Here is a 27,500-nt window from a genome sequence, read left to right as displayed (position 1 = left end):
GGGGGGGTAAGATACAAGTTGCGTAGTAGCAGGCAAGAAGAAATTGTGTGGGCTTATGGGGTGATGTTGTGGGTGAGAGTGGTGGTGGAGGGGGTGGGGTGAGAGGGAGAGGCCCCAAGGGTGTCATGGGTGCAAACGAGGGTCACATTATCATAATGGCCTCATCAGGAACCAAGTGGGACCCTTCCTTCCGTCACCCCCCCCCAAATCCCTCCATTTTCCCTCCCACTCAAACTCCCCCCCCCCTACCTCCCCTCTACGACCCTACAGCCTATTTCCAGTTCCAAAACCTGGACTTCACGTTGGGGCTCGACCGATCCGGCTCGTGTTCAGACGGGGTTCCGGGGAACCGGGTGACCTCGTAAAATCACGAATGGGTTGACCTGAAATGCAAGCAGTGACCTCTCTATTCTTCTGTCCGAACATCCTCTACCCAGCACCTTTTTACCCATAAGCCCTCCATCCTCCTTATGGGGTGACGAGTACACGTTTTATGTAGTAAATACCTTAAGGAGACTCGGGCAACAACCCTACGGACCAGAGCAACGCAGCATTTTTACTTTTTCCTCTTTAAATCTCTCCTTTCAGTGGGCCCTACACGATCAATTTTATTGCGCAATATTCCGTATTGTGCAATGTTGTTGACTGAGTAGGGATGGTATTGCAGAATAACACAATATACTGAAGACATCAAATGTAGAGGATAAATACGTATGCCTCTTCAATACCATCCTTACACTGTCAATAATATTGTACAATACGGAATATTGCGCAATAATATTGATCGTGTAGGACCCACTTTACCATCTCCATGACTCCATCTCTTCGGCACGACAGATTGGCGCCATAACAGAAGCGTTGGTTATCGTTCTCGTTGTCGCCAAGTGATTTTATTCAGCCAAGGGTCAACTCTGGTGACGAAGAATGACAACCTTAAGCCCCAGTCACGCCAAGCTTACGACCTGTTTCCGATCACCTTCGACCAAAAATCAAGCGATCGGTCGGCGACACAAAACCTATGCAAGGAATTGACCTGAAAAAAGTTAATGTGGTTGATAAGATGAAAATCTATATGCTGGGGGAATATTCAGTGTGTGTTGAAATCTATCTATCTATCGATCTATCTACCGACTACCAGCGACTTCCAAAGACAACCTGCAACTGGTCGGCGACCACCTGGTCGCCAGTGGTTGGAAACAGGTCGTAGGCTTGGTGTAACTGGGCCCTTACATCAACTTGTCCGTCTTCAACTATTTATTTATTCATTTTTTATTAATTTATTTGGTTGTTTATTCATATACGAATTTACTTATTAGTTATTATATATATATATATATTTGTTTATTTACTGATTGACTAATTTTCTTTCAAATTCATTTCTTTATTTATCTATTTATTCACTTATTAATTTGTTTGTATACTTATTTATTTTGTGCGTGTATGTTACCTGACAATTTAATTCCGAAGGTGTGGCTCCCTTTGCACGCCAAAATCCCATTTCCCTGTCATCAGTGACAACTCTGACGTAGTTTCTTCATGTGATTCACCATGGTCTTAGATCACGTGTTGGACTCGTGACCGACAGCTATTTCCCTCACGGAAGAGAGCTCCGAGCTCATATATGATCGATCTATGGGGAATGCTGTGACCTTACATATACATACACACCCAACTCACCGCCATGGAGAGTTGGAGTAACGATTCGCAGCGCAGCGATACTGAAATTATTTCAGCCCTGGGTGGGATTCGAACCCGGAGGTCCGTAGTGGCAGCCGGGAACTCTACCACCGCGCCATCGAGTCGCGATCCAGCTCAAGTGATGGGAGAGGGAGCGGGTCAACTATTCAACCGATCATCTAAAAACTCTTTATCGACTCCGTTACGAAAAGCATCTGATGATTTCTTTCAAATGAAGAAAGGTGTGTAATCGAAAGCGTGGTAGTCTTATATTCGCATAGTTGTAGGTTCGAGTCCCGCACTCCTCTCCGTTTCCCAAAAGTGACTTATCTGCCTCCAACAATCCAAATGCATAATAGGGAAAAGTTAGGAACATAAAAATGAAGGAGACTGCAAGAGACCATAAGGCCTACACTAGGCAGTTTCATGTCCATTACCACCTGTCATCCCCATCCATAAAGTTCTCTAATTTTCTCATAAAACGGAATTTTAGCGCTTACTACATGGTTAAAGTCTATTTCATTCCTTGACCACTCTATTGATAAACCAGTTCTTGCATATTTCCTTCTTAAACTTAAATTTGTCCGACTTAAATCCATTACTGCGAGTCCTGCCCTGTTTTCTTAATATGATGACCTTGTCTGCATCATCCTTGTTAAAGCCTTTGATCCACTTGAACACCTCTATTAGATCACCCCGCACTCTGCGCCATCGGCCGCAGCTACTCAGTGCCTCTTGGGGTAGGCTCCTCACCCTCTGAAGACAAATCAAAATAAGATGGGGTTTTTTTTTCGATGCAAAAGGTAACCCCCCCCCCCATAAAAAAAAGGACTTCGGATTTGTTAGAATGACAAAATCGATGTGGAAGTTAAATGGAGAGAGTTCGCAGTAACCCAAGTTCGAATCTTCGACCGCAGACCTTGATGACTGGGAATCAGCTAAAGGGAACAACTCACACTTCTCCCTCCCTTCCTCCGATTCCCTCTCCTCGTTCCCTTCAATCCTTGCCACGCTCCATTCTGGTTAAAGGCAGACGATCTTAAGTCACTTCAAGGCAAATTCTCGTAGTCAAGAGGTCAACAAGAAAGAAGCACCGAATAGAGATTCCGAAGCTTTGCAAAGTGATATTGTCTTGGCTGTATTTCTCATTATGTTTCAGCTCATCCCACACCGTATGAAAGTGTTAAGTGCATAATCATTATGCAGTCAATCCTCTCAGGACTTCAGTGACACCCCTATGGCCCAGATTTACGCAGTATTTTTGTATGACTGGACACTAAAGCCCCGTTGACACGGGACTAGTTTAGTAGCTGCTAGTGCTATCTGCAAGTTAGGTTACCAAGCAAGTAAGTGTTCAGACTAGGATAGTTTGGAGACAAGTTGACTTGCTTCCCGTTGACATCGGGCAAGTAGAGGGGTAGTCCATAAGTCATTAGCTCTAGCGGCTACTAAACTAGTCCAGTGTCAATGGGGCTTTACTTGTCTATTAGTTAACTTGCAACTAGCACTAGCAGCTACTAAATAAGCTCCGTGTCAATGGGGCTTAAAGCAGCGGTCAACTCTCTACCCCTTCACGTATCGCTACAGTTGGTCGGTTCGGAGGTAATAGGCACCGATTTGGTTAAACACTGTACGTCATGTTGGGTCTTTTCCATTATCCTAATGACATTTTCCCATTTGATACACACCTCTCCCTAAACTATGTATTACCCTGATTTCTTTTTAAAGGAGAGGAGTGGAAATTAAATTAGCCGGGGCAAGTAGCCACGAGAGTGTCGCGGTATTTTTGACTGGACGCCGCGTGATGGCAAGCGCGGAATAATGAGACCGGACGCAAGATGGAGAGACGAGATAGAGAAGTTGCAGGAGTAAAGTGTTGAATCGGTCGTGTGTCTCATGGATGGAAGAGAATGAGTGAGGCCTTTATTTACAAAGGACTACAAAGGTGGAGCATGCCGACAAGAGACTTTCTGGTCCATCACTAGGTCGGATGCGAAAAAATTATAATATTTGGGTAAGCGCGTTGGTATGTTCGGTTAAAATTATCAGTCTTGTATTTTTCAAAAATAAAGAATAAGTGATCTAGACAATCGTTTGACGGCCAACATTGATGGATAAACGATCATCACCGAGCGAAACAAACATTAAGAACAGAAGCGCTGGTTAATCATCGGCGAGCGGCGACATACGAATACTATCGTGGACCTTCGAAGTTACCGAACTCCCAGATGTCTTCATCGGTCTCTTTACCGCTTCCCTTTCTCTCCTCGGCCTCCGTCTTTTTGACCGTGAGGTTTTCATTGCACTTCGATGACCGATCGGTTCGTCTTCGGCCACGTCTTCTCCGCCGAGAGGATCGAAGACAAAGCCACAGTGGCCATCAAAGTGGTCCAGAAGGCTTTGGTATGTCGTTGGGCAGACGCCGAGAGGACGGTGCCCCTGGAAGTAGCACTGCTGCAGAAGGTACAGCACGTGCAGGAAGTCATCCACCTCGACGAACACTTCTTCGAGAGAAGCTCCCACTATATGGTCATGGAGCTTATCCCAGGAGCAGCAGATCTCTGGGACTACACGTCCAAGGTCGGTAACCTGGACAACGAAGACGCCAGGAGCGTGTTCAGACAGCTGGTAAAAGCTGTTTCTGAATGCCATGCGGCTGGAGTAGCCCACGGAGATATCCAGCAAGGGAACGTTCTTGTCTTCAAGGACTCAGAGACGGAGAGTCTGAAAATCAAGCTTCTGGACTTCGGTTTGGGGAAGTTCACCCAAGAAGGCCAACTCTCTCCTGAGGACATTGAAAGAGCCTCCGTTTACCAACTTGGAGAGTTTCTGTATTACCTCCTCTGCCACAAGTTCCCCTTCAACGCCAAATCCAAAAGGCTCCGGTTCCCTGAACACATCGGAAGACCCTGCAGAGACTTGATCAAGAGGTGCCTCGAGAAAGAAGGCACCAGTCTTAAAGACCTCAAAGAACATCCTTGGGTCACAGGTCAAGGAGGTCATAAACCCGAAATCATGAAGAAGGAAGCAAATAAGAAGAGTCACTTCCGCCGTTTTCTTCGAAAAGTACGAAGACTGATTTGCTGTGGTTAACCGTCTCACCTGGAAGCTGACCCGAAACCCCGGGCACTAGCTCTGTCCTCGTCTACTATACCATCGCCGCTAAAAACAAATTTTACCGAAGAGCACAAGAAGAGGAAAATAATTTCTTGGAGAGAGACAGAGAATCTTGAGGGTTCGAACAGTCCAACAAGGACATTTATTAAAAAATTACACTTCCGCTCCATGACATCAATATTTGTTTCTTAAGGTAATTGATATAAACGTTCCATCAGGATGTAAACATTACAGATGGTAATATACGACTTCCAATGGAAACATTGTTATGATGAGATCATCACTGATCCCTGTACGTTGCTAGCGTCATCGCAAGCACTCATAAGATCATAAGAATGAAGAAGACTGCAAGAGACCATAAGGCCTACAGTAGGCAGTTCTATGTCCATTACCACCTGTCATCATCTCTCTTTCATTCACACCTACACACACACACACACACACACACACACACACACACACACACACACACACACTCTTACACATTTACACACACACGCACGCACGCGCACACATACACGGATAGCAATAATCCTCCGTTTGGGGACTTAAAAAGACTAATTTTGTTTTACGAGCGAAACGTTCGTTCATGGCGACCCAACCTCCTCCCATAAACCAAAGTGTTCCTATAGTGGCAGTGACGGAGGCTTTCCTATGGGTTAAGACGCGGACACAACGGGATAAAGGGAAGTGACGAAAGGGGGAAAGGGGAGGAGGGGAGGGGGGAGGGGGGAGGGAGGAGGAGAGAGTAGAGAAAGTAGAGAGAGAGAGAGAGAGAGAGTAGAGAGAGTAGAGAGAGAGAGAGAGATGGGGAAGACTGAGAGGGGGAGGGAACAGAAAAAAAGAACAGAAAAAGAGGAAGAAGAGAGGGAGAGAGCTATAAAAAGAGAGATGAGAGAGAGAGAGAGAGAGAGAGAGAGAGAGAGAGAGAGAGAGAGAGAGAGAGCTATAGCGGGAGGATAATTTAAAAATGAAGGATCTGTGTCCAACTGTAGTGCCAAAACGAATGCTTTTTGACTTTTACCTCAGGGTCTTCCTCTTGACCTGCTCCGACCATTTCTAACGCGATGATGCACTGCATTTGAAACGAATCAAAGGTAAATGTATTGCACAAACTGGTTAGCTATGTATTATGGTAGGTGATCAATTGTCACTGAAGCTGCCCGAGTGTTCCTGAAGATGAAGAAAAGTTTGTACAAAGGTCTGAGAGGAGATGATGCAACGTTGGATTTTATGCGGTGCTGTCAACAGGTTGACCAATAGGTTGGTTGAATTATTATTTATTTTGGGATAATTTGAGAAAATTTCTTAACCACGAATCAATAAACCATCACATTTTTGTCAGAGTGAAAAAATAAATTACAAAAATAAAATAAAACAATAATTACAATAAAAGTAAAATAAGAAAAAATAAAAATGAAATAGAATAAAATAAGATAAAATTATTGAGCATAAATGTAAGGTAAAGAAGTTGGACTCGTTCACATTTGATAAACACCATTTGTTCATCTGAACGGGAATCAGTCGATAATGCGCGTAAGGGCGTTGCCACACTGCTCGGCCCGGCTTATTGTTGGGCACAGCAGTGTCTCCCTAACAAGTCATTGGACTCGAAAGGTTATGAAAGTATACTAACCAGGTTGGGAGGGGAATGATGGGCGTTGTATACAAAGTTGTGGCTATCGTCACGTGATCTTTTCAAAATGATCAAATTTGGCCCCTAAATCACCCCACCCCCCTTTAATCTGACTACATCTAGCGACGCCAAAACATCGGCTTAATGCAGTAAAATGCTGAAATAGTGAATGAGACGGTTTTGGATAAACTACTACAGTACACTGACAATACACTAAATGTTATAGATAATTGCTATATTAATGTCTTAGAATATATTATTTTTTCTTAGAACGAAGGTACCCTGAGGATATCTTAGATTTCTTCAAATTTGTTAAAAGAACCTGAAAGGTCAGATATCAACAGATATACCATTCACTAAAAATCATCGAAAAAGTACTTTTTAAAAGCATACAAATAAAGTTTTTACCTATTACAGAAGAATTTATTCAGAAAATTCACTTTTAATTGCGCCTCGCATACCACTTTTCCGAAGTCTAGATATTCAGAATAACAATATTGTTTGTTTGGCAACTGTGACGTCACGAACGCGGAATTCCCCGAACCGCACGGGCGGAATGTTTCGAATAGCAGACGACGCAATGAAGACAAAACTGTTTTTTGCCAAATTTGATAAGATGTAGATGGTGAAATTATATAGAATACTGTCAGTATGTTTTTTTATGTACATTAAACTGTAAATACAAAAAGTTATGGAAGTCTTGATATCTGACCTATAAATCAAGACTTCCATAACTTTTTCGAGCAATACCATTTTTAGCGAATGGTATATCTGTTGATATCTGACCTGAAGTGAATCGCTAGTGACAGCGCATATCATTACAAATAATCTCCGATAGTCGGTAAAGCATTGGTCTGGCGTCAGGTGAGGCCTCGGTTCGAAACCCGGAGAGACTGCAGATAATTATTTGTATCATTAAAAGAAGTAATACATATGGAAAACTTGTCCACATGTAGTACCAACCAAAAGTAAAGAATATAAAATCAAAACAACCAGACCACTGGCGTTTCTGAGGGATAAGGCGAAAAAATGACGCGCCAACAATTTAGTTTATATCAACTAAATTATTTGTGCGTCATTGTTTCATCTTATCCCTTAGTAACGCCTGTGGTCTGGTTGTTTTGATTTTATATTAATTTTCTGTGGAATTGATTTTATATTAATTTTCTGTAGAATCTAACGCACAGAGTACAGTTATGGGTCTTCAAGATGCATTTGTGCAGCAGATATGATGGCTGGCTACGTCAAGACTGCAAATCCCCTTTCCCCTTATCCTCAATCCGACCTCATAGTGGACCAGGAACACTGCGAGGTTGAGGATCGGACGGGTGCCAGCCCCGCAAACCTAGATAAATAAGTGAATTAATAAAATAAGATAAATGAATAAAAATAAATAAACAAATAAAGATAAAATGAATAAGTAATAAATAAAATAAAATAGATTAAAATAATAATAATAAATAAAAATAGATAAATGAATAAGTTAATGAATCAACAAGTAAACAAATAAGTAAATAAACAAATGAATAAATTGATTAATTGATAAATAAATAAATAAATAAATAAATAAAAAAGAAGAAACATGAGACGAAAGAGACGAAGTCCTCTTATCTCTATATCTGTACCCCCTTCCACTGAAACAGATAACGGGTGATGGAGTTTAGGGGGTCTGCGGGGAGAGAGAGAGAGAAAGAGAGAAAGAGAGAGAGAAAACGAAAGAAGTAATAGAGAGATAAAGACAGAGAAGCCATGGACGTGAGAGACATTACGTACACACATACATACATCTCACGAGAGACAACCTCACGTCAATTCTCGGCTTCTCATTGTATCATTCTGGTGGCTACCAGGCCATTTTATCCATCTCCCGAGAAGACACCCATCCCATCCCGTCCCCCCACGCCCCTTGGACAGAGAAGATATCAAGGCATTCCCGTCCGCTCGCCATTAAAAAAAAATCCCTCCCTCCCCCCCATTCCTACCCCCTCTTCTCCCCTCCCCTTCCTCCCCCGCCCCCTCCTCCCGGGTCCTTTTCGCGTTAAAGGCCAACAATTGTCCTTTGTAGGTATACGTGCGTTCGTGCGTGCGTATGTGCTTAGATGCGTGCGTGCGTATATGCTTGCGTGCATACTTATGTATATGCACATGCATGTATATGCACATGTACGTATTCGTATGTATGTATATGCACATGTACGTATATGTATATATATAAGTAAGTGTGTGTGTGTGTGTGTGTGTGTGTGTGTGTGTGTGTGTGTGTGTGTGTGCGCGCGTGTGTGTGTGAAGCGGTGTGGGGAAGGCAAGCGTAGGAGGGATCAGGGAAGAGTGACTAGAGGTCGTCGGGGCTTTTCCCGTTGACCATTTCTCGTCCATGGACGAAGTAGTAGAATAGATAACATTACGACCATTCACAGGACCAGCAAAGGCTATATTCTAAGAGGCTATAGAAAAATATACAAGCGCACCTCCACACCGCAGATAGTCAACCTCAAAAAGAAGAGAAACAAACTAAAAACAAACAAAAAATCACAGGACAAGACAAAGAACCATTACAACAAATAGACACCACAAAACAAATAAAAAATAAAAGATAAGGACAAATGGGGAACACACATATACAATAGGTACGAAAATTAATAAACGTGGAAAACGATAAAAACCATGTATATATATATATATATATATATATATATATATATATGTATGTATGATAGAGGATGGCACAATTGGAGGGAAGTTTTACGGGAGAAAGGCTGGAAGATGTAGATAGTTTTAGGTATTTTTGGTCGTACATGCCAGGAAAGGGAAGAGTGGGGGTAGAGGCATATTGTAGATTGAGAGAAGCAAGTACCAGTAAATACCTTGGGGGGTTAAAAAGTGTCATGAGAAATAGGCATCCGAGAATGGAATCAAAGAGAAGATTGTATGAAGTGGTGATTGTGCCGACGACACTGCATGGGGCGGAGACTTGGGATTTAAAAGAGGAGAGAAGTTTAAATCTATTTGAGATGAAATGTCTGAGAAGTATGGTAGGGGTTACTAGGTTGGGTAGAGTGAGAAGCGAGGTGAGGAGGAAAGTGGAGATGGAAAAGGCAATGGGAGATAGAGCTGATGAAAGTGTATTGGGAAGGTTTGGACACATGGAAAGAATGAGTGGAGAAATATTAGCAAGGAGAGTGTGGAAGGCAGATATGGAAGGAGTGAACTTGAGGGGACGACCGAGGATGAGATGGAAGGATGGATGGGGTGAAATGGGCTTTGAACAAGAGGATGAATGTCTGTTGAGCAAGGAAGGAAGAAGTCAGGAGATAGGGGTGAGTGGAGAATGTCTGTGTATAGATGATACTGTGATAGAAGGAAGGGAGGGGGCGTGGGATGGGGGGGAGTAGGGAGTGGTTATGTCTAAATGCTACTCTGACGCAGCCCGAAGGGATTTCTCCCCCATCGTCTCTATTTTCCACATGAGGGGGCGGAGATGGGGCGTCCCCTGTGTCATTTGGGTCTACAGTCCCATGGCCGCCTTCACTAAGCCTCTCCACATTCTTCTTCGATCGGTGGCGATCCCCGGCCATTCTGCTACTGGGTTCTCTACATAGTACTCTTTGACAACGTGCATTATACCATTATTTCATCTACCGTATTTGCTAGCGTATAAGATGTGTTTTTTTTTTTATGCATCATAAAATTCTCCTGCTTCTAATGCGGCGGTATTACGAATGCACAGAATCATACATTTTCCACAGAAAACCATTTTAAAACATCTTTCAATAAATGTATGAAGAAACTTACTATTTTTTCCACAAAATATCCTTGTTAAATAAGGGTGCGTCTTATACGAGGGCATTACTTATACGTCCGCAAATACGGGATATATTGGCCTTCCTAATGGTCTTTTGCCAGAAGAGTATATATAATACCCATATTACATAAAAACCAGCGTCTTGTTACTATCCATCTGATGGATAGGCTAATTGATGATCGACGACTGATCTACCCAACTCCCCAAACCAATGTGGATTCAAGGAGGGACGCTCTACCAGCAGATGTCACACAAACGTCACACAAGTGCTAGAGGGTGAAAGTCTATCAATATACCGAAGCTTCTTCCCCCTTATAGGGGAGGTAGCCAAGTCAAAGGCACGCACCCACTTCCACTCACTCCACTCCCATCCACCGCCCCTTGTTTCCACCATATCTTAGCTCCTCATGGATGAAAAGTCATCTCTGTCTCCTGCCCACTGGGATGGGGGTGAAAGTACCATCAGAATAAACATTCAAGGTAGCAAGACATATAAACAAGGAATCTATAAAGTTCCTGGACATACATTACAGGAAAATTACAGAGACAGACATCCATAACAAGAAATGGTTGATACATTTCTTAGCTAGTAGACAGCGCACAGTTACCGAAAACGACCAGATTTCTGGGACTGCAAGACACTTCAATGGAGTCCCCCCCCCCTTGCCCCCAGGGACGATACACACTCTCACCTGCATTATTCAACTTTTTTCACAAGTGACCTCCCCACATCACATCCAGAGTATAACAATCAAGTGCTCACCTACGCAGATGACCTAATAATATCCAACACAGCAACTACACAATAGCTGCTAAGAACACCCAAACTTATACAAACTAGAACAATGGCTTATGAAAAAATAATAGCATGAAGGCTTCTCATCAGATATCAACAGTGACATTACTTGTTCCAGACAACCATAAATCGAAGAAACACACAGTTATTTAAATGAAGCGGCCAGATCCTTTTCTTGAATAAAAATCTAAGCCTCACCTTTGATACTTACATGACCTTCGGCCCACATATCAAAGATATGACAGTAAAAGTTAACAAGAAATTAAACAACCCAGATGCAACAATGATAAAGAAGACACAGACCACCACGTTTTACAATGCCCCACCCTAACTAAACCCAGACAAGACTTCTTTTCTTCCTTGAGTCACATCCGGGCCCGGCAATTGCCAGGTACCTGGGCTCCGTGGGGCAACGGACTGATAAATTGCGATAGCTCATTTAATCTTACATAAATGGATAAGGAGGCGTATTAATCTAATTTGGCGAGTTAAACCTGTGCTCACAGCTTCATCAAAACATCTGCGAGATCGTCACAGGTGTGATTTGACCTCATAAAGGAGGTGAGGAGCGTACGCCGGGAGACGCATTGCTGCGGCCGAAGCCGTCAACCCTATGCCTTCAAGCCCTATGCGATTGGGTTGTTGGAGCGACAGGTAACAATCACTGCTGGTAATCGGAGAGAAGTGCGGGATTCGAACCCAAAAACTAACCAAATCCTAGACCAGCACGCTTCCGATTACGCCACAGGAGTAAACAAACATAATGATCAAGAGAGAATGAGACTGGAAGGAGTTTTAAAAATTGTACAGGAGAGATTTTGAAAAGAGCACAACCACCAGAAAGCAGGGGTAGTACAAATATTCAGCAATCTTCTTTGAGTGGAGATTACTCTCCAATTACATAAGAATAGTCCGTGCCTCTGATCCGTAGGGATGTCACCCATGCCCCCTTCCCCCTCCCCCGGCCTTTAGAAGACTATTCGCCCGGATTTCAATTTCTACCAAATATGTCCAGGGCGTTACTTTGCTAAGAAAAGTTACACATATTGAAGAAAAAATGTCCCACAGGCCTAAAAAACTGAAAATGGCGAAAAGGCACGGCGATGGAATCAAGAGAAGTCTCACAGTCGGAGGAAAGGTGAACTGACGATCTCATGACAGGAGAAGCTCAGCAGCGGGCGAAACTTTGCTCACGTATCTCCATACTTATGCGTTTCTGTTCCATAACCTCTTGAAGATCGTTTGAACAGTAAACAGCTTCGTCAGGTAATTCACTAAATGTATGTCATTGGTAGTTCCCGACAAGTCTATCAGAAGAAACAAAATCGCCTTTATAATATACGACGATTAGCTTTATCAAAAAAGTATGGTACTAGTATGTACTTGATAAATCTCTAACAAACGAAACGTCGGAGTAATAAAGGATCCGTCATAACATAATGTTTCTTATGACATTCACCAAATTCTAGAGCTGGGCGCGTTCCTCGGTGCGTTCCGTTTTAGTTTGGCCGCGGTTAGCGCTCCCAAACTATTAAAGCAATATAGGTGCCGGAATAGTATGTGGCCTACCTTTTGGATGTGGCCTACGAATTTTTTCTTTGGTATAGTATGTGGCCTGCCGGACTTTTATTTCGGTATGAACCTGTCTCTTAAGCTTTAATAGTTTAGGAGCGCTAACTGCGGCCAAACAAAAGCGGAACGCACCTAGGAACGCATCGAGGAACACGCACAGCTCTGCCAAAGTCCACTCATTACTGGCTTGTGGCCCCACCTGTGAAACCGTGTGGGCCCTATGAGACAGCCGGGGCAAGTGTCAGTTATCGGCAGCCCTTGGGATCGAACTATGGAACCACGTAGTGAAACCGAAGATGAGCGAATCACAGTCATAAAAAATTATAAATATGTGTATTGAGAATTTCCCGTCTTGTATGTTTAAGCCGCATAGTTTACAATCAACGTATACTCCCAGGTATAATCTACTAATCCCAAATTTGAAAACTGACGAAATCAGATACGAGTAAACGAAATAAGAGCTTAATGGTGGGGACAATCATCAGAGAGAAATCCAAGAGGGTGAGGGAAGAAGGGATCGAGCAAAGGGTAGAAGTAGGAAATTAACTAAAAAGGGAAGGTGGGAGGGACGGGGGAAGGAAGGAAACTGGAGACGTGGATCAGGAGAAAGACGACGGGGAGGGAAATGGGTGAGAATGGGGAGTGAAGGGGAGAGGGAAGGGTGACGAGGAGAACAAAAGGGGAAGGGGATGAGGGAGAGATACAGCCGAAAGGGGGAGAGCAAAAGGGGGACGTCTCTTAGTATGACGAACGAAAAAAAAAAAAAAAAAAAAAAAGGGGGGGGCATAAAAATGAATAAATTGACTTTATCACCATTTCCCAGTTTTGTCTTGTTCCTAAAGAACTCGAGTCCATGTAACTTTTTCTTTAAGTTATTTTAAGTATCACTTGGTCATGCCAACAATGACCGGCGACGACGCCTAGAACCGTAGAGTCATGACAAGATAATTACTATTCATTCATCACCGTGTTTCAGCTGAGGCAGTAAGGTCACGTGGCTTACCGCCCGGGCGTTGACCCTGCTCTCAAGGGGAGTCTAAATCGAAGATGGATCGGGAGTCTGCCTGGGCCGAAGGAGGACAAGTGCAGATGTGCGTTTTCACGATTGTTCGATCCATCTATGTAAGTCTCCACCATATATCTTATCTATTTATCTATTTGTTTATCTACTTGTTTATTTACATATTATTTATATACTTTATTTTTGTCTTGGCGTCATGTAATAAGACGGTGGTGACAAAAAATATCAGTGAAATCATTGTTCTTCGGAAAAAAAAATAATGAAAGAATGAATGAATGAACAAACAAATGCATCAATCAATCAATCAATGTATTAACTAATTGATTGATCAAATAATCAACTAAATAAATGTATTGCAAGATAGCCGTAAAATATGGACTCTGCCATCTGGAATGCAGGACGACCCAATTCGACCGACCAGTCGGTGTAAACACCGATTAATCAAGGGGTCTGGTTTCCAAATAGATATCCATCAATTTCAAGTCTTTCGTTGTTCTAAAAGACGGTTTCTACAATTTCATCCCTCGATTATGAATGAGGAATAGCTAAGGGAGGGAGGGGGAGGGGGAGGGGGCAGAGGATGTGGAGAAAGGGGAGGGGAAGGTAGGAAGGAGGGGACGGGTGGGTAGGGGAGGGGAGGGGAAGGGGAGGGGAGGGGAGGGGAAGGGGAGGGAAGGGGAGAGGAGAGGGAAGGAGAGTGAAGGGGAGGAAAGGGAGGAGAGGGGAAGGATAGAGAACGTGTAGAGAGGGAAGAAGTATTATACATAAGAACATAAGAATGAGGGAAACTGTAGGAGACCATAAGGCCTACACTAGGTAGTTCTATGTCCGATTCAAATCCAGTGCTGCGTGTCCTGCCCTGCTGTCTTATTATGATGACCATGCCTGCATCACCCTTGTTAAAGCCCTTGACCCCTTTGAATAACTATATCAGATCACCCCGCATTCTACGCCTTTCCAGAGAGTGTAAGAGAGAAAGAGGGAGGGAGGGAGGGAGAGAGAGAGAGAGAGAGAGAGATAGACTGAGGTAGACAGAGACAAACAGAGAGAGAGAGAGAGAGAGAGAGAGAGAGAGAGAGAGAGAGAGAGAGAGAGAGAGAGAGAGAGAGAGAGAGAGAGAGAGAGAGAGAAAGAGGGAGACAGAGAGAAAGAGAGAGAGAGAGACAGAGAGAGAGAGACAGAGAGAAGGAGATAGAGAGAGAGAGAAAGAGAGAGAGAGACAGAAAGAGGGAGACAGAGAGAAGGAGACAGAGAGAAGGAGATAGAGAGAAAGAGAGAGAGAGAGAGAGAGAGAGAGAGAGAGAGAGAGAGAGAGAGAGAGAGAGAGAGAGAGAGAGAGAGAGAGAGAGAGAGAGAGAGAGAGAGAGAGAGAGAGAGAGAGAGAGAGAGAGAGAGAGAGAGAGAGAGAGAGAGAGATACAGGGACTGATGTGGGAAAGGAAAATAAGAGGCGAGGCTGAGCGCCAGGAAGCCAACGAGCGATGACCTGGTCACTGCTGGACGCCGCTGCACTGGTCCACGAGGGACATTCTTCGCATCAAGGACGAGGCGGGGAACAGTTACAGGATGAGACGTGTCTCGTAGGAATGAAATAAATGGGGATGAAGCGGGGAGGAATGATCCTCTCCCACGTCCAGCCACCTCGCTCTACGGTAAATGGCGTCAGACATATCTGACACAACTGTGGTACCATTTCTGACACAGTGGACACAATCGTGAAATTCGTGCTGACAAAGAAGAACATGGGAGACTGTGAGCTCTTCAGTATGAGAGACTGAGCTGATACACTCAAGATTTCAGTTTCGACATTAAGACATAATTGGCGCATTCCGACATAAAGGACGCATTCCGACTTAAGTGGCGCATGACATAATACGCGTATTCCAAATTAACAGATATTCGGATATGACACGCGTATTACAAAAACGCAAAGGAGGGTGAGGAGAGTGGGAGGTAGGGACAGTGTCCCAGCTTTTGAACGCAGTCGATGGAATATACTGTATATGTGTGTGTGTGTGTATACATATATATATATATATATATATATATATATATATATTGATAAAAAGGGTTGTCGATGGTAGACTTGTAACCTGACCATCTGTATTGAGAAGGTATCAATGGACCTTTCCATGTTCCTTTTATTCTCTTTTCTGTATGTATATATATGTATATATATATATATATATATATATATATATATATATATATATTTATTGTCCTTGTTCTCTGTATGTATTGTACCTCTTAAGATGTCTTGAATAGACGAAAACGTTCAGTCGCCCTTCTTTTCATTTTTCCAGTGGTGTTTTGTGTGTGTGTGTGTGTATATATATATTATATATATACATATATATATATATGAGAGTAGATACGTGGGCCCAGTAATATGGTTTCCCCTTCCCTTGATGAGTAATGTATACGTGGAAAGCTTACCACCTTCACTGGAAGCAAATGGTCCAGTTTCCCCCTTGCCAACTCCCTCATCCCCTCCATTAACCTTTTCGCCGCGTTTCTCGAGTTTGGTATTGATTCTAGCTACAAAGAATCATTTCTGTATCCACGTCTCTTGTTGGTCTTATTCCTTGGTCCTATGTAACTTCTTACACTGAAGTTTTTTCTTGTTTTCAGTGCCCTCATTGAAGAGCGGTTCTTCTTTGATCAATAGTGTTTCATAATCGACGTTGTTCACCTCATGATAACCAACCAGGTAACAAACCTCAGTGGATTGCGGTTCTTCTTGGGTTAACAGTGTTTCATAATCGACGTTGTTCACCTCATGATGACCAGGTAACAAACTTCAGTGGATTGCGGTTCTTCTTGGGTCAACAGTATCTCATAATCGACGTTGTTCACCTCATGACGACCAGGTCCCAACAAATCTCAGTGGATTGCGGTTCTTCCTTGCTCAACAGTGTTCCATAATCGACGTTGCTCACCTCATTCTTCGAGTTTCATGATGACCAAGTCCAATAGATCGATCTCTTCTTCGTTCGGGTCTTGGTTGATTTCAAGAAAGCTTGTCCGTTATCATAAGACACAGGTTTTCGCCGTGGCTCTCCTCTTCACGTGGTTCGGTTTTCGTTCAATCAGCTTTGCTATTAAATAGCATCACCAATCTTTAAACACGGTTTCACAAAATGTCTTTGTACCTGCGCAAGGTACTGCTTCTTGTGCCTTTTACAGTAAGTAGGTTAGATCTGAAGACAGTTTGTTGATTTTTTACCTCCTGGAATTATCATTATTATTGTGTGTGTGTGTGATTCACCTTGGTCTTTGGAACACGTGTTGGACTCGTGATTGACAGCTGTTTCCCTCCCGGAAGAGAGCTCAGAGCTCGTATCACCGATCTATGGGTAATGTTTTGACCTTACACGCACACACACACCCAACTCCCCACCCACGAGTTGGAGTAACGACTCGAAGCGCAGCGATACTGATATTATCTTCAGCCCTGGGCAGGATTCGAACCTGGACCGCCGTAGTGACAGTCTGAGACTCTACCAACCGCGCGCGCGTGTGTGTGTGTGTGTTTGCGTGTGTGTGTGTGTGTGTGTGTGTGTGTGTGTGTGTGTGTGTGTGTGTGTGTGTGTGTGTGTGTGATTCACCATGGTCTTGGATCACGTTTGGACTCGTGATCGACAGTTATTAACCTCCCTGATGAGAGCTTAGAGCTCGTATGACCAATCTAGGGGTAATACTGTGACCTTACACGCACATACACCCCAAACTACCCGCCAATGGGTTAGAGTAACGACTCGCAGCACAGCGATACTGAAATTATTCCGACTCTCAGGGCAGCGATACTGAAATAATTTCAGCCCTGGGCGGGATTTGAATCCGGACTGCCGTAGTGGCGGCCGGGAACGCTACCACTGCGTCATCGAGTCGTGTAATCAAGAGTCAATAAACGGACCCACCAGCTCGAGGCCTCCCCTGTGTGTGTGTCTGTGTGTGTGTGTGTGTGTGTGTGTGTGTGTGTGTGTGCGTGTGTGCGCGCGTCTGTGTATATGCACACGCTCGCACTTAAACATGACCCTACTTGCATGTTACAAGACAGTCCAAACTTTCAAAAATCTCGTCTCCCATTTTTTCCTTCACGCTAAATCAAACACGCGCGTGTGCGTGCGTGAGTGAGTGTGTATGCGTAATTATGCGTGTGCGACGCGTAGACCACGTGCGTATGTGTGTAAAAGAAGAGGACGGTGCAAATGCCCCACAGTCCGCCCTGTGTGGCGACCCACCGCCACCGACACGGGCGTGGTCAGTCTCCGATGCAAACGAAGCATTTTGGTTAATTTCCTCATCCACAACCGAAACCTGACCCTCCCCACCCTCCCCCCATCACCCTCCTCGCTCCCATTCCCTATCCCTACGCCCAGAACACACGCCCTACACATCGCGGCCACCCACAGCATACAACGCCTTCAAAGCCCCCATGAGCTCGGTCAGCTACTAGAGTGGCCACCCCTGCTCTAATAGTTGTAGCCTCTCTATTCCACTCAACTTCCTCCCCCCCCCCCGTCTCCATGCTCCTCTAACAAGCTAAACCATCCCAATTGATCTCTTGCAAGGTGTGTCTTCCATAAACACACACCACACGGACTCAAAAAAAAGAAGAAGAAGAAACAAAAACAAAAATGGGGCATCATACACGCTCAGGTGGCCTCTCCGGCCGGCTGGTATCGCCCATACATTATTCAATCCTGCCCTAAGGCAACAGCTCAGTTCTAGCGAGCCACTACAGAATGAAGCCTGGCCTCTCCCATGGATACGGAAGTGTTAGACCTACTTGCGGCAACAGCTGTTGCAGTGACCAACAAATCACTTAAAGTTTGCTTGTTCTAGTTGTAGAGGATTGAGTTAGACCTACACTATGTCCCAGTTTTTGGTTTTACAGGAATCACAATAATTTTCATAGCGAACTCAAAATGCCCTGGATAAGTTCACCATTATATAGATTTGCGTCTTTTTGTGTGCGAGTGTGTATGCCTGTGTGTGTGTTGTATTTGTTGCCAATATTCAGATGATCTCAACGACCCTATTCCATACAAGATGAACTTAATCGGTGTGTCTGTATAAATTCATTCCATTGTTACACATCGTTTCTGTTGCGGTGTAATAGAGGTTTTCAAGTGGATCAAAGGCTTTAACAAGGGTGACGCAAACAAGGTCATCGTATTAAGACAACAGGGCAGGACTCTCAGTTGTGGATTTAAACTGGACAAATTTAGATTTAAGAAGGAAATAGGCAAGAATTGTTTTACTAATAGGGTGGTCAACGAATAAAACAGACTTAGTAACCATGTAGTGAGCGCTGAAACTATAAGTTGTTTTAAGAAACGGTTAGACAATTTTATGGGTGGGGATGACAGGTGGTAATGGACATGGAACTGCCTAGTGTAGGCCTAATGGTCTCTTGCATACTTATGTTCTTCTTGCTACTACACATACTCGATGTTGCATTCCTCAGTTTAAGTTCGTGTTGATATCAGGCCAATGTGAGGTGATCCTTTTGTATCGTATTGGACTGGTCATGCTGGGATATAGTAGCTTCTTCCTCCTCTTTAGGGGCTCTTCTTGTTGATTTTCTTGGCCACAAAATCTCGGGTAACTCCACCAGCCCTTTATTTTCATTTCTCAACAAACAACTCATACGCCGCATTTTCTTTCCTTTTTTTTCTTACCTCGTAATACTCGTTAGACTTAATTTTCCAAAGGCATATATTTCCCTTAAATATATTATTGAATTTGCTCCAAAATCGTTCCTCTTCTTCAGTGGTGAAGTTGGTGCTCAGTGCGGTAGACATGCCCATGGTAAGCTGCAAAGCGCTGTACTGAGAAATATGGCCTGAAAGACCGCCTCATGTGCCAATCCACGCTCAGACAAGGCCTGAACCGGACGCTGGCCGGAACTAGCCAACCTGTCAGCTAGAGGACCAGATGAAGAATCATCACCCAAGACTTCGAAAGGGTGACAATTCTTCATGTGGGCTATCCTAGGGTGACAATTCTTCATGTGGGCCATCCTGGGTTTACGATTCTTCGGTTGTATAAGTTGATGACAATAACCATAACCCTCATTCAACCTAACCTAACCTATTCAACTTAACCTAAGTTTTATTCCACTGTTGATATTCGGCGTACTGGGGTGACAATTCTTCATGTGGGATCTCATGGGGTGACAGCGTTTCCGGCGGCCTGCACAGGTTGCTTCAACGTCCCATACACGCTCAGTTTTACCTAACAGTGTTGGTTTGCTGGACAGACCGCCTGAGCGTTTATGGGGCTCTTTAACCCTTTAAACTCCGATGACAAGGTTCTTGTCATTTGATCAAATAACACATAAAATCATAAAACACCAAAATGTTTGATCAAACACCAGAAAAATATAACGTCAGTCCTCGCGCGGTCAAGCTGCATCAGATGATATTCGGATGTACGGGCCGGCGCGAGGCCTACCATATCCGGTTTTTCGTATCTACACCACAACCGGCTGACATGAGTTGAATGGGATAGACCCTGTTCACACTAGCGGTTTGAACCGTGCAGAAATCGGGGCGGTACCGCATAGTCGAGGAAAAACTACGCGGCTGTGTGTGGACGCCTCCACTGACTTCCAATATACTCAGTCAACCTTTACTCACCATTTTTATTCTGTCTCTATTTTATTTTATTTTATCTTTTTTTATCTATTTTTTACCAACCCCTCTGGACTTTGCTCTTCCCGAAAGAGAACCTGAGGAGACTGCAAATTCGAAATTTAATTATCTAATGTACCTTTTCCTGCACAGACAATGACAGGCAGCCGCCGTCCATCTTCCACCTTTCCCAAAACACACACACACACACACACACTCATATATATATATATATATATATATATATATATATGCACGCGCACACACACATATGCACCCACCCAGAAATTCATGCACACACACACACATATGCACGCACGCACGCGCACATATGCACGCACAAACGCACACACAAACAGGCAAACACACAAGTGCGATAGATTGGAGAATAAGAGACGGAACCCCACGAGCGTTGCTCCTTTCTTGTATACTACAGAAACGCACAGACTATACAACCAATCATATATACATAAACACACTCAAAGCACACACACACACATACATACACACACACAACATAGAGGTACCATTCGTAACCGCTACTGCAGCTGCTGTCCGAGTTCGATTCCCGCCCAGGGGGTGAAATAATTTCAGCATCGCTGCACTGCGAGCCGACACTCCAATTCTCAAGGCCAAGGAGTTGTGTGTGTGTGTGTGTGTGTGTGTGTGTGTGTGTGTGTGTGTGTGTGTGTGTGTGTGTGTGTGTGTGTGTGTGTGTGTGTGTTTAAGTTGTTGTTTATTCTATCTGCACCCTTTGTATGCAGATGTAATACACGAAAAGGTTTGCTGTGTCAAGTTTGCTTTTTCTGTTGTTATATACAAGGACTAGGAGTACAATCAGATAACATGAGCAAATTTAAAGCCAAATTTTTTATGATAAAAACAAAGAGACGGGGCCTCACGAGCTTAGTTATCATCAATATATCACGTTCCTGTGTACACAGACAGACAGGCAGACACACACACACATTTATTGCTCTGTATCCTTCTTCCAGAAGACCCGCGACCCCTAAAAATCCGGCCACGATCACCTGATTAGCCCATAGGTCACTCAACGAAGGAATCTTGTTGTCTGAGATGAACGAAAGTAGGATAATGTGGAACAATGTGTCTTATGTAAGACACTGGCTTGTGTCTTCTGTGTGACCGAGTGCATCTGGTGCCAGGTCATCGCTGTGTCTGGTGGTGACCTCAGCCAAGGCACTCTTGGGTTGCCCCCCTCTCCCCCCCAACCACCACCACTACCATCAATAACCTGGGTGGATATCGCGGGTTGCTTGGTCGAGGATTTGATTCGTTGGTCCGGTTAGGAATGTTTCTTTTGCGATTTCTCTGTATGTGATTCACCACCATGGTCTTGGATCACGTATTGGACTCGTGATCGACAGCTATTTCCCTCCCAGACGAGAGCTCAGACCTCATATATGACCGATCTTTGGGTAATGCTGTGACCTTACACGCACACACACACACACCCAACTCCCCGCCCACGAGTTAGAGTAACGACTCGCAGCGCAGCGATACTGAAATAATTTCAGCCCTGGGCGGGATTCGAATCCGAACCACCGTAGTGGCAGCCGGGAACTCTACCAACTGCGCCATCAAGTCGTGTGTATGGATGGGGGTGTTTATGTTTGGATGTGTTGGAGGCCACTAGTAGTAAGTTGATGTGAATGTTTGAGTAGTATGGTTTATGACGCTGGAGTGGTTTTCTTGTTGCGTCTTGTGACTGTGTGTTATTATGTGTGATGTGAAATGATGAGAAGAGATGAGATGTGATGGTTGAGTTGGATCGATAGGTCGAACATAGGACTGTGGTATGTGCACACATGCACATACACACACACACGTACACACGTGCAGGCCCGCATGTACACACACACAAATTAGGTATAATTAAGAAAAATAGACATACACACGTACACACACATATCTTCCACATACAACACATAAACACTTTCCACTCACTCACACAAACATACACACACACCTTCTACACATTCATACACAATACACATACCTGCCACATACACACACACTTTCCACACACGAGCATTTTCCTGTATCACAATGGTCCATCCGGCACTGTGGCACTCTCAGCTGGCACTCTGATAACGTCCCGGTGCCTGAGGCACACTCTCTGGCGACACAAATCCTCGACTGGCGCCCGGACATCCAGTCTGGTGATTGTGCACCTCGTTTGAAGCACCAAGACCTTGACGGAAATGCACACAATCCATACATTCTTTTCAAGGCTCTCTCTCTCCTTGTTCCTCGACATCCTAGCAGGTGCCTAAATACTTCCTTTTGGTGCCTGGCATCCTTATTATACCTTGATACCCTAGGTATCATTTACATACTCTGTCTGGTACTTTGATACCCTAACTGGTACCCAGTCCATCTGTTTGGCACCCTGGCACCCGGCATGGTAACTTGGCATTCCCATCTGGTTCCAAGAAAGCGTATCTGGCACTCTGAAACCCCGTGTGATAGTGCCACCATGGCACCAATTTTTGCTTGGACAAAACATCAAGAACCATGAAGTGCCGTCTGGCGCCGCAGACTTCTGGGTCCGTTCCAAGACGCTGCGTCTGGGAACCTGCTTCAGGCTGAATGCCACTGTAGCTTCAAGTTTCTTCAGGCGGAAACGCAGTATCGCCAGCAAGGACCGCTTCTCAGCATCAAAACATTCTGTTTGCTCTTCCTTTTGAAAACGTGAAGATCATCTGTACATCTTCTGGTGGCGTCCTGTTCGCTGGTGGCGTCATCGGAAGCGTGCTGGTCTCACATTCACTTAGTTGTGGGTTCGAATCCCGCACTCCTTTCTAATGCCCATCAGTGACTGTTACCTGCCCTAACAGTCCAAGTGCATAGAGTACAAGTGACGACTTTGGAAGCAGCTACACGCCTCACCTCCTTCTTTAACCTCGGGGTGATCCGTCGTCACGGCTTCAGCAAGCATCCCAGATGCAGATAGGGTAAACGTCTTAATGTGATACTTAGCCACACCAGGTAGATTGAGGACTTGGCGAGGAATCGTACCTACGGCCAACGTTCCTTCTAAGCCAGTGGTTCTTAACCATTTTACTATCATACCCTTTCTGGGAACTGTTCTCTTCCTCTACGACCCCCCCCCCCCGGGCAGGGAGGGGGGAGGGTCAATACATAGGAAATCTGGTATGCCTGGGAGACTTTTGAAAATAAGAGTTAGTAATGACGATACTTCTGCATTATCTCATAAGCTTACCTTTACATTGCTGACTCATTTCTTAAGAAAATAACGCGTAACTGGTAAATTTTCTACTTTTCTCCTGTGGCTCACGCCCTCCCCCACCCCTGAAAATCACTTACGCCTCTCTAAGGGGGGCGCGCCCCCCCCCCAGGTTATGAATCACTGCTCTAAGCTATGCGCATGTGCGCGCGCACATGTTTTACAAGGAGCGCACATAAAGAAAAAAATGTGCGCACACAAGGTTTTCAAATGATATTAAAATCCATTCAATAAAGAAGTTTCACCCAAACATCAACTTATAAATTCTCTAAAAATATGGTAACTTGCCAAACCGTCAAGGCAATAATTGTTTTTCTCTCTCTTCTAACTGTAGCGCTTCCATTTCAAACGAAATGACTTTGCCGCCGCCATGGGTGCGCACATACTTTCCAGAGACGGCAAAGTTTGTGCACAAGCAAATTTCTGCGCACACTCACAGCAAAAAAATTGAGGGAATATTGCTTACTGCCACTGTCTTGGACTATTGAAAGCCCAAGCTACACGAGCCCCCTTAAGGGCCATCTTTTCTCTATTGATATTAATTTAATTTTAGTTACATCTCTCGTCTGTTATAGGCGTTTTATTTTTAAGGTTCCTGCTTCGATGTCTAGCACGCTTCTAAGCACTGACTACGCTAATTAGGTAATAATCTCGTGATTTCATCACTTATGAATTATCTACGGTTTAATGTGAACCCTAATCAGCTGTACAAAAAGAATATACATAAGGGAAAATGGTTAAATGGTATGCATTATGTAATTAGAATTCTTAGAAATCTAACATGCCGAACATAGAGAATGACCATGGCTGCCCCGACCTTTCGATGCACTTAAAGTATTTGATGTGCATGTGCATAATATATTTCTTGAATAGTCTTATAATCTACATTAAAGAAACGTAAATACTCACATGTTGCCAATGCCAAGGGTAGGATCAGCCGGAAGATGAGGGACGCGATGAGCCGATGCGCCGCCATATTGGAAAATGTAGACAGACGCTTATTTCAAAAATTGATAGGCCCCTATGTAGCAGGGGTGGTCCTGCTAGTATTAGTCGTGGTAGTAGTAGTAGTAATCTGGGGGCAGGGGGAGCTCGGTTCAGTCTACAGGTGTGGGTTTCTTCGGGAGGGGGTCAAGTCTACATAAAAGAAGATTTCGTCATGCACACGCAGAGACGAGGTACTCCGGAGAATGCCAATGATTAGGAACGCCTTCTTAAAGTGGCTAGTGCAGGGAATGCATGATACTTGACTTCCGTTTGCGACAATCGATGAAACTTTATTCTTGTTTGTTCATTTACTGGTTTGTTCGATTTGTTTATCTTTGTGTTATTATTTTTCGAATGTCTGCCAACAGCAAGCCGAGGCAGGCTTACCCTTCTTCGTCAGACCTCTCAAGGACGAGCTGGACAGGACCTCGCCCTCCAATGGAGTCTCTGACTGAAGCCTATTTTCAGCGAGATATCACCGTTTTCAGTCATGCGAGAATGATCGTGCGACTGCGTCCCACCGATTCCCTCAGGGATTCTTAGACCCGATTCTTCTGGGGGGATTCTGTGTGCCCCTGCAGAGTCCCAACCATTCCGGTGTCGCTGCAGAACCCGGGTGTTGTCCGACGGATCGTTTCCAGTTGATGGACCAATCTCGATCTCAATTCAAACCCCTTGTGGATGATGCCGCTTGATTTTAGTCTACTCTAGAGTGCTGGATTTCCATTCCAGTCGATCGCGAGAAAACCCTTCCAAATGATCAACTCGAAAACGACACAAAACGACGAGATAGGACCAAGCTTTACGCGGACACTAGATCCTGTACTTCAAGGATCTTCTGTCCCCGTGTGTCCTGGTCCGTCCTCCAGGACACACTGCCCTTCGGAGTCGTCTCCTTCGGTGGCGTCCCCTCAAGAACCTCCCTCCAGTTCGGCCAGTCCTTCTTCTGAAGAAGAAACCGAGGACCTTGGCCGAGGAGTCTCCCCCAAGAACGAGGCAAGGCGATGACGGAGGATGAAGGAGGAGCGAGGAGGAAGCCCAGTGGAGGATCCTCCACCTCCAGAAGGGCGTGGAGGGATGCTGAAGGCGTCCGCGAACTCCTCTTTGTTTTTCTGAAAGTAAAAGAAAGAAAAATTAGGAAAAATTGAGCCCGGTTTGACAAGATGTCGAGCTACAGTGTGGTCCCAAATAAATACATACGTTCGATGTCCAATTTCAGATGAGATCGAGGAGGCTGAAGGAACTGAATCAGGTACTACTTAACCAAGTTCTTTCGTTCATACGAACTGATAATCGTATACTTTTCCTGTACCGTAAGCATACCTAACTGGGTATAAAAAACAGCCTCGTTTTAAATTCCTTTTTAGATATAAGCGTATCTGCATTTACACACACACACACACACACACACAAACTCCTTGGAGTTTTGTAATGCTTTCCAGCCTGAGGCGGGGACAGAACTCGAGACCGCTTAGTTAACAGAACAAGTCGGTGTCACTGCACCAGTATGACGGTGTGTGTGCATGTGTAAGCGTGTGTGTGTGTACGCACGTGTGTGTGTGTGTGTGTGTGTGTGTGTGTGTGTGTGTGTGTGTATGTGTGTGTACGCACGTTTGTGTGTGTGTGTGTGTGTGTGTGTGTGTGTGTGTGTGTGTGTGTGTGTGTATGTGTGTGTGTGTGTGTGTGTGTGTGTGTATGTGTGTATATGTGTGTATGTGTGTGCCCATGTGTGTGTATATGTGTATGTGTGTATGCAAGTGTGTGTATATGTTTGTATATATGTGTGTATATGTGTATGCGTGTATGTATGTGTGTGTGTGTATGTATGTGTGTGTGTGTATGTATGTGTGTGTGTGTGTATGCATGTGTGTGTGTGTACATGCGTGTGTATGTGTATGTGTGTGTGAATGTGTGTGTGTGCGTTCGCACGTATGTGTGTGCATAATTTTTTGGGAGTTGGGGTCACATTTGTGACACTGGCGTGTGCTCTCCCACCCACTAAATGCGAACCTTAGACGTAATGACAAACCTGGACCCCGTACATTTGCCACAGGTGTCCCTGACCAATAACACGCACGCGCGCACAAACACACACTTGCCAATACTGTGTAACATTTGCCATTCACGAGTACACGTCAAACGCATCACGCTCGTCAACGAAAAACGTTTGGATTTTGCACCTGTTGCTCAAACACATACAACATATAAAGCCCAGTACATTTAGAACATGGGAGAAATATCATTCAAATGAACATGATTGGCATAGAAAACAAGCAATCACTTATGCAAAAATACAATGTGTGTGTGTGTGTGTGTGTGTGTGTGTGTACATTATATATCATATATATATATGTATATATATATACATATATATATATATACATATACATATATATACATATATACTGTATATACATATATATATATACGTATATATATATATATGTGTGTGTGTGTGTGTGTGTGTGTGTGTATACATATAACTGAAGGTGAAGGAAGTAGACGATGAGTAATGGGAGAATTTTAATGCATGAACGTTTCGATCCACAGGGTCTTGATCATATTTGTCATTGTGTAATTCAACACACACACACACACACACACACACATATATATATATGTACATATATATATATATATATATATATATGTATAACAATTGTACAGTATGAAAAATTTCTACATCCTAAACTACTAACTCTTACAAATTGTACAACAGAAAATATAGAACAGAACGAAGTACATGAAACCATACAAGCATCCAAAAACGCATAAAAAAAACATTAAAGACAAAACAAAAGAAATATCATACAAACACAGAACAAGAAAACATATTTCGTTTACATCATCTACATGATATTAAGTACATCAATTATACTCCAGAATTCTAACTTCTCGAGAAGATTACAACCCTCATTCTAGCTGGTGAACTGAACGCATATCACTATACATGGATGAACATCAAACATTAGATGGAAATA

General features: G+C 43.9%; 1 protein-coding gene across 1 annotated transcript in view; it reads right to left on the bottom strand.

Moving 5' to 3' along the window:
• Piezo (piezo type mechanosensitive ion channel component) overlaps nt 1-27,500 on the bottom strand; it is a 168,269-nt gene that overhangs the window by 133,240 nt on the left and 7,529 nt on the right. Inside the window, exon 2 of the mRNA XM_076200470.1 lies at nt 24,442-25,631. Within this exon, the coding sequence (XP_076056585.1) occupies nt 24,442-24,508 (67 nt within the window). The 5' untranslated portion in view covers nt 24,509-25,631. The remainder of the gene's footprint in view (nt 1-24,441; nt 25,632-27,500) is intronic.

The sequence above is a fragment of the Oratosquilla oratoria genome, chromosome 17, assembly GCF_046742065.1.
Source record: "Oratosquilla oratoria isolate Oo_2021 chromosome 17, ASM4674206v1, whole genome shotgun sequence".
Classification (NCBI taxonomy): domain Eukaryota; kingdom Metazoa; phylum Arthropoda; class Malacostraca; order Stomatopoda; family Squillidae; genus Oratosquilla; species Oratosquilla oratoria.
The sequence above is the reverse complement of the archived record's forward strand: the minus strand, read 5'-3'. Positions and strand labels throughout refer to the sequence as shown.